General features: G+C 60.6%; 1 protein-coding gene across 3 annotated transcripts; it reads left to right on the top strand.

Moving 5' to 3' along the window:
• The first annotated feature begins 3,714 nt into the window (after positions 1 to 3,714).
• BRD3OS (BRD3 opposite strand) lies at positions 3,715 to 6,623 on the top strand. Of its 3 annotated transcripts, none has more exons than XM_036329181.1 (3): positions 3,715 to 3,883; positions 4,348 to 4,424; positions 4,726 to 5,296. In XM_036329181.1, the coding sequence occupies exons 1-3, from the start codon at positions 3,730 to 3,732 to the stop codon at positions 4,879 to 4,881; spliced, it is 387 nt and encodes a 128-aa protein (XP_036185074.1). In that variant the 5' UTR covers positions 3,715 to 3,729; the 3' UTR covers positions 4,882 to 5,296. The 3 variants fall into 3 exon arrangements, with proteins under 3 accessions (XP_036185074.1, XP_036185073.1, XP_036185075.1); XM_036329180.1 differs by having other exon boundaries at positions 3,718 to 3,958; XM_036329182.1 differs by having other exon boundaries at positions 3,736 to 3,883; positions 4,726 to 6,623.
• The last annotated feature ends 4,108 nt before the right edge of the window (positions 6,624 to 10,731 follow it).

The raw sequence follows: 10,731 nt of genomic DNA, 5'->3' as shown, positions 1-10,731 counted from the left end.
GCAAGGACCGTACGATGGAGAGTTTTCTCCCCCATCGTCTCAGAGTCGGGCGCATCACACCTGTCCCCAGGAGACGAGGAACAGACGCTCTGGTGTGAGTCTGCGCACTGAGGAGGGCGGTGTCACACTCCCCCACGGCGTGGCCACGGCCTTCGGGTCTCTTCCCCACGTGACCCCTGCAGCCCCCTTGCCCCCAAGGGAGTGACCTTTCTAACCCACAGAGCTGATCATGCTCCCTGTGTCCCCACAAAATCTGTGCATCCGTGTACAGGGCAGCGCCATTCACATGAGCCAGAAGGTGGCCACAACCCGTGTCCATCGACGGCGAACGGCCCGAGCGTGGTCCATGCAGAGCCTGAGGATGCAGCTCTGACACGCGACGCCATGCACTTCCAATCATCGCGCTGAGCGCCAGGAGCCAGGCGCGGAGGACGGATCTCACGCGACTCCGTTTCCATGAAGTGTCCGGCATCAGGACATCGACGGGCAGGAAGCACGGTGGTGCGGTGGCTGGGGGGAGGGGGTGGGGAGAGGGTGTTTAGTGGGGGTCAGGGCTCCGTGTGGGAAGATGAGAGTCCTGGAGAGGATGGTGGCGGCGGCTGCACAGCCGTGTGAATGCACCTCTGCCATGGAGCCGTGCCCTCGAAAGCACTGACGATGGCCCTGGCCAGTGAGGCTCCGTGCATAGAGTGTCCGCCCGCAGAACGAAGGGTCCCGGGTTCGATGCCACTCAAGGGCACGAATCTCGGTTGCAGGCTCGATCCCCCCCGGCCACAGTCGGAGCACGTGAAGGAGGCAACCAACTGCTGTTCCCTCTCACATCGATATTTCCCTCTCCCTCTTCCTCTCTCGCTAAAATATCAATGGAAATATCCTCGGGTGAGGACGGACAAAAGGTTAAAAACGGTGAAGACGGTCAGTGTTGTGGTATGAGCATCTCCCCAGACACGCCGTGCTTCCAGCTTCCCACCCCCACTCCAACATGTGTGCCGGACGGCCCGGGAGGCGGCCCCTGGCATGCTCTCGGGACTGCTGGCCTCAGTGCCGCGGTAAGTGGGGTGCTGAGAGGCCCTGGCGCGGGGGGGTGGGGGGCGGGGGGGCTGCCCCGGTGGGACAGGAGGGGTGCCTGCGGGAGGTGGCCTGGGCCGCAGGGTCTCAGACGCTTGAATGGTGGGAGTCACTGTTGGGACCACGGACCACACTCTCAGACCCTGTTTCCAACAAACTCAACAATGACATTCATCAGATAATCAGGAGGCTAGGAGCACGGGCCAGAGATGTGCCACTAATGAATGCCTGTTCCTTTAAGCTGGGGGTGGGGTCATGTGGCTGTGGCTACGTATGAAAACACCAACGTGTTTACAGGTGAAATAATATGATGTCTGGCGTCAGCTGCTATCTATGTTCTCACAACCTATCATTTGCTTCTTATTTTGAAATCGGTTTTTGTGTGTGAAACATGACATACAGGAAGATGCATACAACGTTCGTGTACATGCCCTAGCGGGTGTGGCTCAGTGGATAGAGCGTCGGCCTGCATGCGGACTGAAGGGTCCCAGGTTCAATTCCAGCCAAGGGCACAGGCCCGGGTTGTGGGCTCCATCCCCAGTGGGGGGCGTGCAGCTGATCCATGATTCTCTCTCATCATTGATGTTTCTATCTCTCTCTCCCTCTCCCTTCCTCTTTGACATCAAAAAAAAAATCTCATTTTAAACACACACACATTAATGTACAGCTTAGTGCAGGGTCACAGAGTAAGAACCCACATAATCAGCACCAAGTCAAGAATCAGACTTTGACGAGACCCAGAAATCCTCAGCGAGCCTTTTCCGAGGCATACCCCCTTCATTCCCCCAAAACTCACCGGTACGCTGACGTCTGTGGCCCTCGCTTCCTTCTGCAGCTACCACCTGCGCGCACCCATCATGCTACCCGTAGGATCGCCTCTTTTTGAATTTTATGTAAACCAACAGGTGGGCCGGCTCTCGTTCCATCCGTACGATGCTCCGTTTCTGGGGCGCATGTGTGGGTGTTTGCTGCTGTTCACTCGCCGTCACTGCCCCCGGCACAGTATTCCTGACGCTGCCCCGTTCATTTCCCGGTCCAACGGCGGACGCTGGGGAGTCGCGGGTTGACGTTGTGAGGCCTGCGTGCCGCCTTGCACAACCTCGGCCGTGTGTGTGTGTGTGTGTGTGTGTGTGTGTCTGTGTGTGTGTGTGTGTGTGTGTGTGTGTGTGTGTGTACGCAGCTCTCCTGGATGTGTCCCTGGGCGTGGAAGTGCTCGATCCAGGATATGGGAGCCCTCAGCCTTAGAGGAAAAGGACACGTTTAGTGGAAATGACGTGTTTTATGGACTAGTTTTCTTTCCTGTGGCCTGTGTATGTGCTGCTGTTTTCCAAAGTGGTTCCGCCGATGGCCTTGGGCAGCGGAAGGCAGTGACCAGCCCCCACACTCTTGCCATCACTGGCACTTGGTCTGGGCAATGTTTTTGCGTTGAGACTTCCTCGTGGATGTGAGTGGTTTCGCACTGTTTTAATGTGGATTTTCCTGATTACCTTTTTAAAACTATCGGTTTGTCTCTTTTTCTTATTAAGTAGCAGAAACATTTGTATGTCTGTCGGGAGACCTGCCCATCTATAAATGAGCGAGCCAGCCCCAAACCAACCTTCGTGAACTGGGCTGCTGATGCGGGGCTGCTGATGCGGGGTTCCTAGACACCTCCCCACCCCCAGGTTCTGCCTGCAGGGGCCCTACAGGGGCTTATAACAGCTTCTGTTTTAAGTTTCCTTTAAATTTTTTAAAGATATATTTTTATTGATTTCAGAGAGGAAGGGAGAGAGAGAGAAATATCAATGATGAGAGAGAATCATGAATCGGCTGCCACCTACAAGCCCCACACTGGGATGGAGCCTGCTGCCAGGGCATGTGCCCTGACTGGGAATCGGACTGTGACCTCCTGGTTCATAGGTGGAGGCTCAACCACTGAGCCATGCCTGCTGGCTTCTAATTACCTTTTTGTTGTTTTATGGACTAGTTTTATTTCCTGTGACCTATTTGTGTACGATTTACATGCTTAGAAATGTGTTGAGACTGGTGCACGGCCTGGCACGTGGCCGGCTTTTGTCCATGTTCTGTGTCCTTGTGAAGAATGAATCCCACAGCTGCGGGCTCAGTGCTCCGTGGACGTCCTTCGCGTCATTTCCTAATGAGCACCGGCGGGAAGCGTTTCAACGGAACTTCAGTCCGAGAAGGACAGAACCGCCCAAGAGTGTCACTGGAGCAGGCCTGGAGGTGGGTGGGTGGGGACCTATTTCTGACAGCCCAGGACGGCACTAAATTATTTAAAAACAATTGCATCGGTTAACAGGAGTGAGAATGCCAATAGCTCAAGTACACAAGCAGCTGCACAAACGTACCGTCAATAGAATGCTAGGACCAACAACGAGGTGGGAGGACCGGGATAGGCGCACCGCTCTCCAACCCCTCCTCCAGCGGCAGGCCCCGCCCACGAGGCCCGACTCCGCCCACCGCTCTCCAACCCCCTCCTCCAGCGGCAGGCCCCGCCCACAAGACCCGACTCCGCCCACCGCTCTCCAACCCCCTCCTCCAGCGACAGGCTCCGCCCACGAGACCCGACTCCGCCCACCGCTCTCCAACCCCCTCCTCCAGCGACAGGCCCCGCCCACGAGGCCCGCGCTCCGGCCCCGCCCCCGCTCCGCGGGTAGATCGATGGCTCCGGCTCATCGCGCGGGCCTGCCCGCCCTCGGCGCTCGGCTCGGCATGCCTGCGGTGCTGCCATGGAGACGCGGCCCTGCGGCCCACTGGCACAGCCTGGGTCTGCGCCTCGCCCCGGCCCGGGCGTCGCGAAGGCCCCACGGCGCGGGTGACAGAACGCGGGCGGGCAGCCGGGGAAGGGGACCCAGGATGCGGGGAGGCGATGGGGACGTGCCGGGAGGAGGTCCGGGGCGCAGGCAGGGCGAGGGGGACCCAGGATGCGGGGAGGCGATGGGGACGTGCCGTGAGGGGACCCGGGGCGCAGGCAGCGCGAGGGGGACCCAGGATGCTGGGGGTGGGATGGGGATGTGCCATTGGAATCTGGTGCGTAGCCTGGACCAGGGGGACCCAGGATGCAGGATGGGGATGTGCCATGGGGGGTCCGGGGCGCAGGCAGGGGGAGAGAGGGGACTCAGCAGCAGCCCATGTGAGCAGGGCCTGGGCGATTGGGGGGGCGGGGGCCGGGCCATACAGAAGGAGAAATGAACGTGCATGGCTGGGCAAGCACCTGAGGGGCTGGGGGGGAGGGCGCTTCCCGGTCTGGGTTCCCGCTGACATCAGGTTTCTTTCCAGGGGCCTCCGGATGCCTGGAGCAGAAAGAAGGCGCTGGTGCTGGGCGAGTGCCAGGCGGCCCTCAGCCTGCAGCCCAGGTAACCGCACCCCCACCCCCCCCAGGTCGGGCTGGCCTGGGGCAGGCCCGGGGTCCTGCGCTTTTTTGGGGTCTTAGACTTGCTTCACTGACATAGTCGCGAGCGCTCCAGTAAGCAGTTTGCCAGGACACCCCACCCCTTAGCTAGTTAGAGGACGAGGGTTAGGTATTCCCAGGGCGACTGAAGTGGGGGACCACGTGGGCAGCTGGGTTTAACGCTGACCCAGGGTTCAGATTCTGGGTCATAAACCCTGCCACGGCCCCCCGCTCCCCAGGCCTGACAGTGTGCTCATCTCTTGCAGGACCACCTGGGGGAAGCACCGCAGACCAGCCTGACAAGGAGCACTGAGCGAAGCTGGCCCCACACCTGGAGGCGCCCGGGTCCTCCCAATGCGCTGAGCCCCCCAGGCTCCCGTGGGGGCAGGCGGCCATGGGCGCCGCCATGGACTTCTGTCTAGCGGCACAGTGCCCTTCCAGTGGGTTCCTCTTTTCAAGTTAAGCGGCCCCAGCCCTGGTGTCAGAATCACAGCAGACACTTGACAATCCCCCCCGACGCCCCCCGAGGTAGGCGCCTCGTCCTGGTCAACAGCGCACACAGCTGTCACCCGGGAGACACGCTTACCCACTTGTCGTCTCCCGGAAGGTTCTGAGGTGTCTTCAGAATGCTCAGCGGCTCCTCTCCTGTGTCCCCGCGACACCACCCTCGCAAGGGTGCCGCCCAGCAGCTGCCGGGACCCTCATCTCAACCATCGAATTAAACAAGGGGCCAGCGCGCAGACGCGGCTGCTGGAAAGGGTGTGCATCAGAGCGGCCAGTGCAGCCGTGAGGATCGGCCCCAGGCCACAGCTCGGGAGCCAACACGGGGTGGGGGGGGGGGGGCTGGCCCGGGATGAGCGGCCGAGTCCCGCTGGCGGAGAAAGCCCTGTCCGAAGGCCACGCCCGGCGGCGGTACCGGGACACCTCCCTGCTCATCTGGCAGCAGCAGCAGCGGAAGCTGGAATCGGTGCCGCCCGGGACCTACCTGAGCAGGAGCCGCAGCATGTGGTACTCACAGTACGGGAATGAGGCCATCTTGGTCCGAGACCGAAGCAAGCTGGGGGTCTCCCGGGACACGGGCCAGTCCAGGTTTTGCTCAGTGATGTGACTCCCCGTGAGGACCGGGCCCAGGGCCCGCATGAGCACGCCGCGTGCGGGCAGCTGCCTGTGGGTTCCCAGGCCTCGTGGGGAGGCTGAGTGGTGAACGCGAGGGCCCAGCTACGGTGCAAGAACCTGTGACCCCGGGTTCCGAGCCGCTGGGCACAGTGCCGGGGCGGCTGGCCTCCAGCTGTCCAGGTGCCGCGGGCACAGCAGGCCCGGGCACCCCGCTAGGTGTGCTTTTCATGTTAGAGAAACCAACCGAGAGGGCACCCTGCTTACCAACCACCTTTCCAGGCGTGGGGCCTATGTTTTCACTTTAATTACCGTTGACATTCAGTGTTATATTAGCTTCGGGTAGTAGGTTACTTTTCAAAAATATGTTTTTATTGATTTCAGAGAGGGAGGGAAAGATGGAACATCAATAATGAGAGAGAATCACTGATCGGCTGCCTCCTGCACGTCCGCCACTGGGGATCAGGCTCACCACCCGGGCCTGTGCCCTGACCAGGAATCGAACCGCGACCGCCTGGTTCATAGGTCGGCGCTCAGCCACGGAGCCAGGCCGGCCGGCGGTAGTAGGTTACTTTAATGTCCGCTTCTGCCTGGGGAAGAGTGATCTAGGAAAGGGTGAGGAGCAGGCATCACCTGGTGGGAAATCTACCTGCAGGACCCGGATGTAACGCACAGGCCGACAGCAGCTGCGTTTTGAATCTAGTCACCGAAATGGTCGGTACGACGCACTCGCTTCCGAACACCCGAGGACTGCAGGCCAGGGCATCCCGTGCACAGTGCGGACACCAAAAGCCCCTTCCCGTTCCCACCGGTTCCTGACGGGCGGGGCCGGAAGAGGCAGGTTCTGGACGGACAGCGGACAGCGTCTGAGCCGGCCGAGGCTGCCGCCCCCCCCACCCCCCCGCCGTCTGCAGCGCCTGCTGTCCCCGCTGTCCCGCAGCTGCTGTCATCATGTCCGCGTGGCCGTGCGCACAGGGAAGAGTCTCCGGCGAAGGGACTGTCCTTTTCTAAATAAATACTCGTGAGGGCTCTCCTCTCGCTCCTGTTTTTATGTTGGTTCGTAATGTGTTCCTTGGCTTTCTTTTTTTTTTTTTTTTTAAATATATTTTATTGATTTTTTACAGAGAGGAAGGGAGAGAGATAGAGAGTTAGAAACATCGATGAGAGAGAAACATCGATCAGCTGCCTCCTGCACATCCTCCACTGGGGATGTGCCCGCAACCCAGGTACATGCCCTTGACCGGAATCGAACCTGGGACCCTTCAGTCCTCAAGCCGACGCTCTATCCACTGAGCCAAACCGGTTTCGGCGTTCCTTGGCTTTCTGTTCTTAGTGGCTAACGATTGCTAACCCCCAGCACAGAAACCTGAAGGCGAAGCCACAGCACCTACCCCCCGCCCTCCACCCCCAGAGACGCACAGGTGCCGTCCCGCGGTCACGCCGTCCCGCGGTCACGCCGTCCCGCGGTCACCTCCAGGCAGCAGCCCGCCCCGTGCGCCCCGTTTTGGATTTCCTTCTTGCTCAGCTGCACAGACGGGTGTTTACATGGTGCTCCGGATGGGCAGCGCGGGGGAGCTCCCTGGGGCGGGCAGCGACTTGCTGTCACCGTGCACACCGCATGCCCTGCGCCTACCGGGGTGAGCTGGTTGGCCGACACCGAAGCGCCGCGGTGGGGTCACACCGCTTCCCCAGACGCTCCCGTCCAGCCCAGGCCTGGTCCCTGCTGACGGTTCTCGGCCACCTGCTGCCTCAGGCAGCGCTGGAGCTGGAGGGAAGCCTGTCCCTCCTGCACCCCTGGCAGAGGCGCAGTCCTGCTCGGGCACCCGGAGTGCCTGCGCCCACAGCCCGAAGACTGGGTGGTGGCAGGGTTGGCCCGGGCATGGAGGCAGCACCTGGGGGCCCGCTGGCCATGGCGGGTCTGCACGGGTCGGTGTGCAGGTGACCGTGCACTGGGGCACGCGGGCACAGCTGCCGGCCTGAGGGGAGCCGGGGACACGGCCACCCGTCCTCGGGGAGGGGCTGGAGGAGAGGGGCTCCGTCTGGACAGGTGAGTGTGGGTGGGAATGGGCAAGGCACCTGCCAGCACAGCCTGGGAGGGGGATGGAGGGGGATGTCACGGGGCGGGCCTTGGGCCAAGAACCTTTTCCTGGGTTGGCCAGGTTGGCCAAGTGGTGTCAGGACGCCTCCTCCATTCCCCACTGAGCCGGGTGGGGGGAGGGGGGGGCCCTCGGTGCATGAACCCATCTGGTCTGGCGTGGTTTCAGGGGACTGTCTGCTGGGCCTGCACCTGAAGTCCTGGGAACCTCAGGAACCCCGAGTGCAGACAGAGGCGCAGGAGCGAGGACTGGAAGGTGGGGGAACCCGCACTCTAGGGGGCGGGCGTTCCAGGGGCCCCTGAACGGGGTGCCTCGCTGCAGGCTGAGGGACGGAGTTAGGGGCGCAGCTTTGGGTGTTCCCACCAAGAGCTCCAGGCCGGGGCGCGCTGGGGGGAGTGCTCCCGCCCCGACCACCCCCACCGTCCAGAGAGCGGAGCCACCAGCCACACAGGAAACGGCACACGCGGCACCTCCTTTTTTATTTTTATTTTTTTTGCTTTTATTATGAAAACAAAACAAATGCCCCAGGAGAAGGGTCCATGATTACCAGAAACATCGGAGCACTTGCTACCATTTTATTCTGTGTGTGGAGGCCAGCACTGCAGCAAACAAGCTAAAACTACGTACAATGGACTCGTTTTCAGTAACTGACATTTACAGGAATATACTAGAAACGGCACTAAAAAGTTTAAGAAAAGTTACGGTAAACTCGCATGCACATCATACAGAAAAGCAACGTTTTAAATATAAAAAGGAAAACGTCGGGAAGCGTCACGCGGGGCTGCTTTCCCCAAACGACTGTGAAAGACGTGAATCCGCAAAAGAACAAACCCAAACGCAAAGGCGACGTATCTTACAGTGTGTGGCGAGCGAGGCGACATCCTGCCCCAGGACGCGTGCAGCCTGCCCTTGGCCCTCGAGGTCAGTCACGAGGGTGTTTGCAAAGCCATTCCCTCCGCGTGGCCAACCAGCTTAACACGCGGGTCCTTCCCCTTAGACAGACTCAGGCCACGCACGCAGGCCCCCCCCCCCCCAAAACCGCAGCCTCCCCAGCACAGAGGGACGTGACCAACACCCGCAGGTGAGCTGAGGCTGGAGGGGCCCGGACGGGAGACAGCGCTGTGCGGTCTGGACAGAGAGCCGGAGGGACTGCAGCACCGACGAGCCACGCGCCTCAGCAGGCACAGCGCCTGGGGAGGCCTGAGAACCCGCTGTCTCGCCCAGAGGGCTCCTTCCGCGCTCAACTCCGGGGCCAGGCGCTTCTCCCGCTAGCGGCTCCCACGGGTGACCCTTCGCTCCCACCCCCGTGTGGGGCTGGCGCTCCACGGGAGCCCCCAGGCATCACGTGAGACCCTGCTCGCCCATCGGGCACTGGTTCCTTAGTCGTGGGTTAAATATGCCACCAAAGGCCTGTTTAGAAAACACTTCGAAAAACTAGGGAAACTTTAAAAATGGCAAGTTTTAAAACCCACTTATATATTTCCTATAAACAAAACTTAAAAGTTTAACAAGCTGGCCCAGAACTCACCAAGTGTCGGAGTCCCCAGGAGTCAGGGAAATGGAACTCCACCCCCCGCACCCTCAGCGGAGCCACCGTGGGCCCACGGCCACGAGGGGACCCACAGCCACGAGGGCTGACGCGGGCGGGACCATGCCACGGTTCTTACAGTCGCCACCTGTTCGGGCACTGCTGACCAGCCCCACCGGCACCGGCACCGGCACAGGCCACACCGCGGCTGCACCTCCGCACCCACACGGGAAGCGCCCCGTGGGCCACCTGGGCGACGCCCCGCCTCAGCCATTTCTGCTGAATGGAAAAGGCTTCAGCAGGGGCCCTGTGTAGTCCTGTGGGGGGGCCCTCCTGGAGCCAGAGGCTGTTTGACCCCCCGAGAGCGGCTGGAAGACTGCGTGGGGCAGCGGGGCGCAGCGCCTCCCCAGGAGGCCTGGAGGTGAGGGGCCCGCATCCAGGGCTGGGGGGCCGGGCGGGAAGGCCGAGCGTGCATTCCTGGCCGGAGCCACGGCGCTTGGAACCCAGGCCGGCGGTGCGGGCATCCCTGCGCTCAAAGGCCGTCCGGGAGCCTCCGGGCAACACAAAACCAGAACATAACCTTCTGTTAAACTCTGTATATTATTATTCTTTTCTTTACAATAGAAAGTTAAAAATCAAGGCTTAGATTTACTATACATTTTCCCCCTCTCAGATTACAAAGTTTATATTATATAGCTGGGCTTCCCTAAACCGGGTTCTTTTAAAACAGTCCGAGGGCGACCAGGAGAGTACAAAACACCTACACAAGCCGAGGGACAGGCGAGCTGCAGCGGGGGCGCCTGGCGGTCTCCGCCGTCACGTCACACAGCGCGGCCCGCCGCCGAGCACCGCAGGGACTAGCACCGGGAGCGCTGGGCTCCGCAGGCCCAGAGGCCTGCATCTCTGCTGTTTTTTTTTAATGCATTTCTTTTCTGTTTTTCTTTTCTATTTTTTAAAAAAATGACCAATGGTGTTAATAAATAAAGTATTCATATATACATGAGTGGGACAGCGGTTCTGGAGTGTGCGGCCGCGGCAGCGCTGACGAGGTGGGGACACACATAGGGGGGGCTTTCGTAGAAAATTGCTGAACCTTACAAAAAAGTCTCCTTTTTTTTTAATCTTTTCTTTTTTTTTTTTTTTTTAAGTTGAGGTAAAAGTTTCAGTGTATGAAACCTGCACACGCAGCCTCTGTACCCCCACCCGGGAGCTCCTGGCGTCACAAAGGTCAGAAAACCTCCACAGCCCCTTCCACGCACGCCCCTGGCTGTGTCCCCCCCCCCCCCCCCAAGCTCAGTCGGAGCCACGAGGAACCCCGCCTGGCCCAGCACCACTTCCCAGGCGGGCCAACCGCCCTCGGCCCCTGCAGGAGGCGGCGGCCCTCGGACACCAGGGGGAAGGGACGAAGCCAACAGCTTCCAGACAGAAGGGCCTCGGAGACCCTGCGTGGAGGCGGCTCCCGGGCCAGCGCGGGCCTGGGACAGGGCTTTGCAGGGAGGGACACTCCGACGCATCGCCCTCCTTTTCCTGCGGCC

Source organism: Myotis myotis, unplaced genomic scaffold (assembly GCF_014108235.1).
Source record: "Myotis myotis isolate mMyoMyo1 unplaced genomic scaffold, mMyoMyo1.p scaffold_m19_p_12, whole genome shotgun sequence".
NCBI classification, from domain to species: domain Eukaryota; kingdom Metazoa; phylum Chordata; class Mammalia; order Chiroptera; family Vespertilionidae; genus Myotis; species Myotis myotis.
Note: the sequence above shows the minus strand (reverse complement) of the source record. Positions and strands in the feature narration are given on the sequence as shown.

Coding starts and splice junctions, on each gene's coding strand:
- BRD3OS (XM_036329180.1), top strand. CDS start 3,730: ATGGCTCCGGCTCATCGCGCGGGCCTGCCCGCCCTCGGCGCTCGGCTC. Junction 3,959..4,347: donor TGGGGACGTGCCGGGAGGAG/GTCCGGGGCGCA, acceptor GTTTCTTTCCAG/GGGCCTCCGGATGCCTGGAG. Junction 4,425..4,725: donor GCCCTCAGCCTGCAGCCCAG/GTAACCGCACCC, acceptor CATCTCTTGCAG/GACCACCTGGGGGAAGCACC.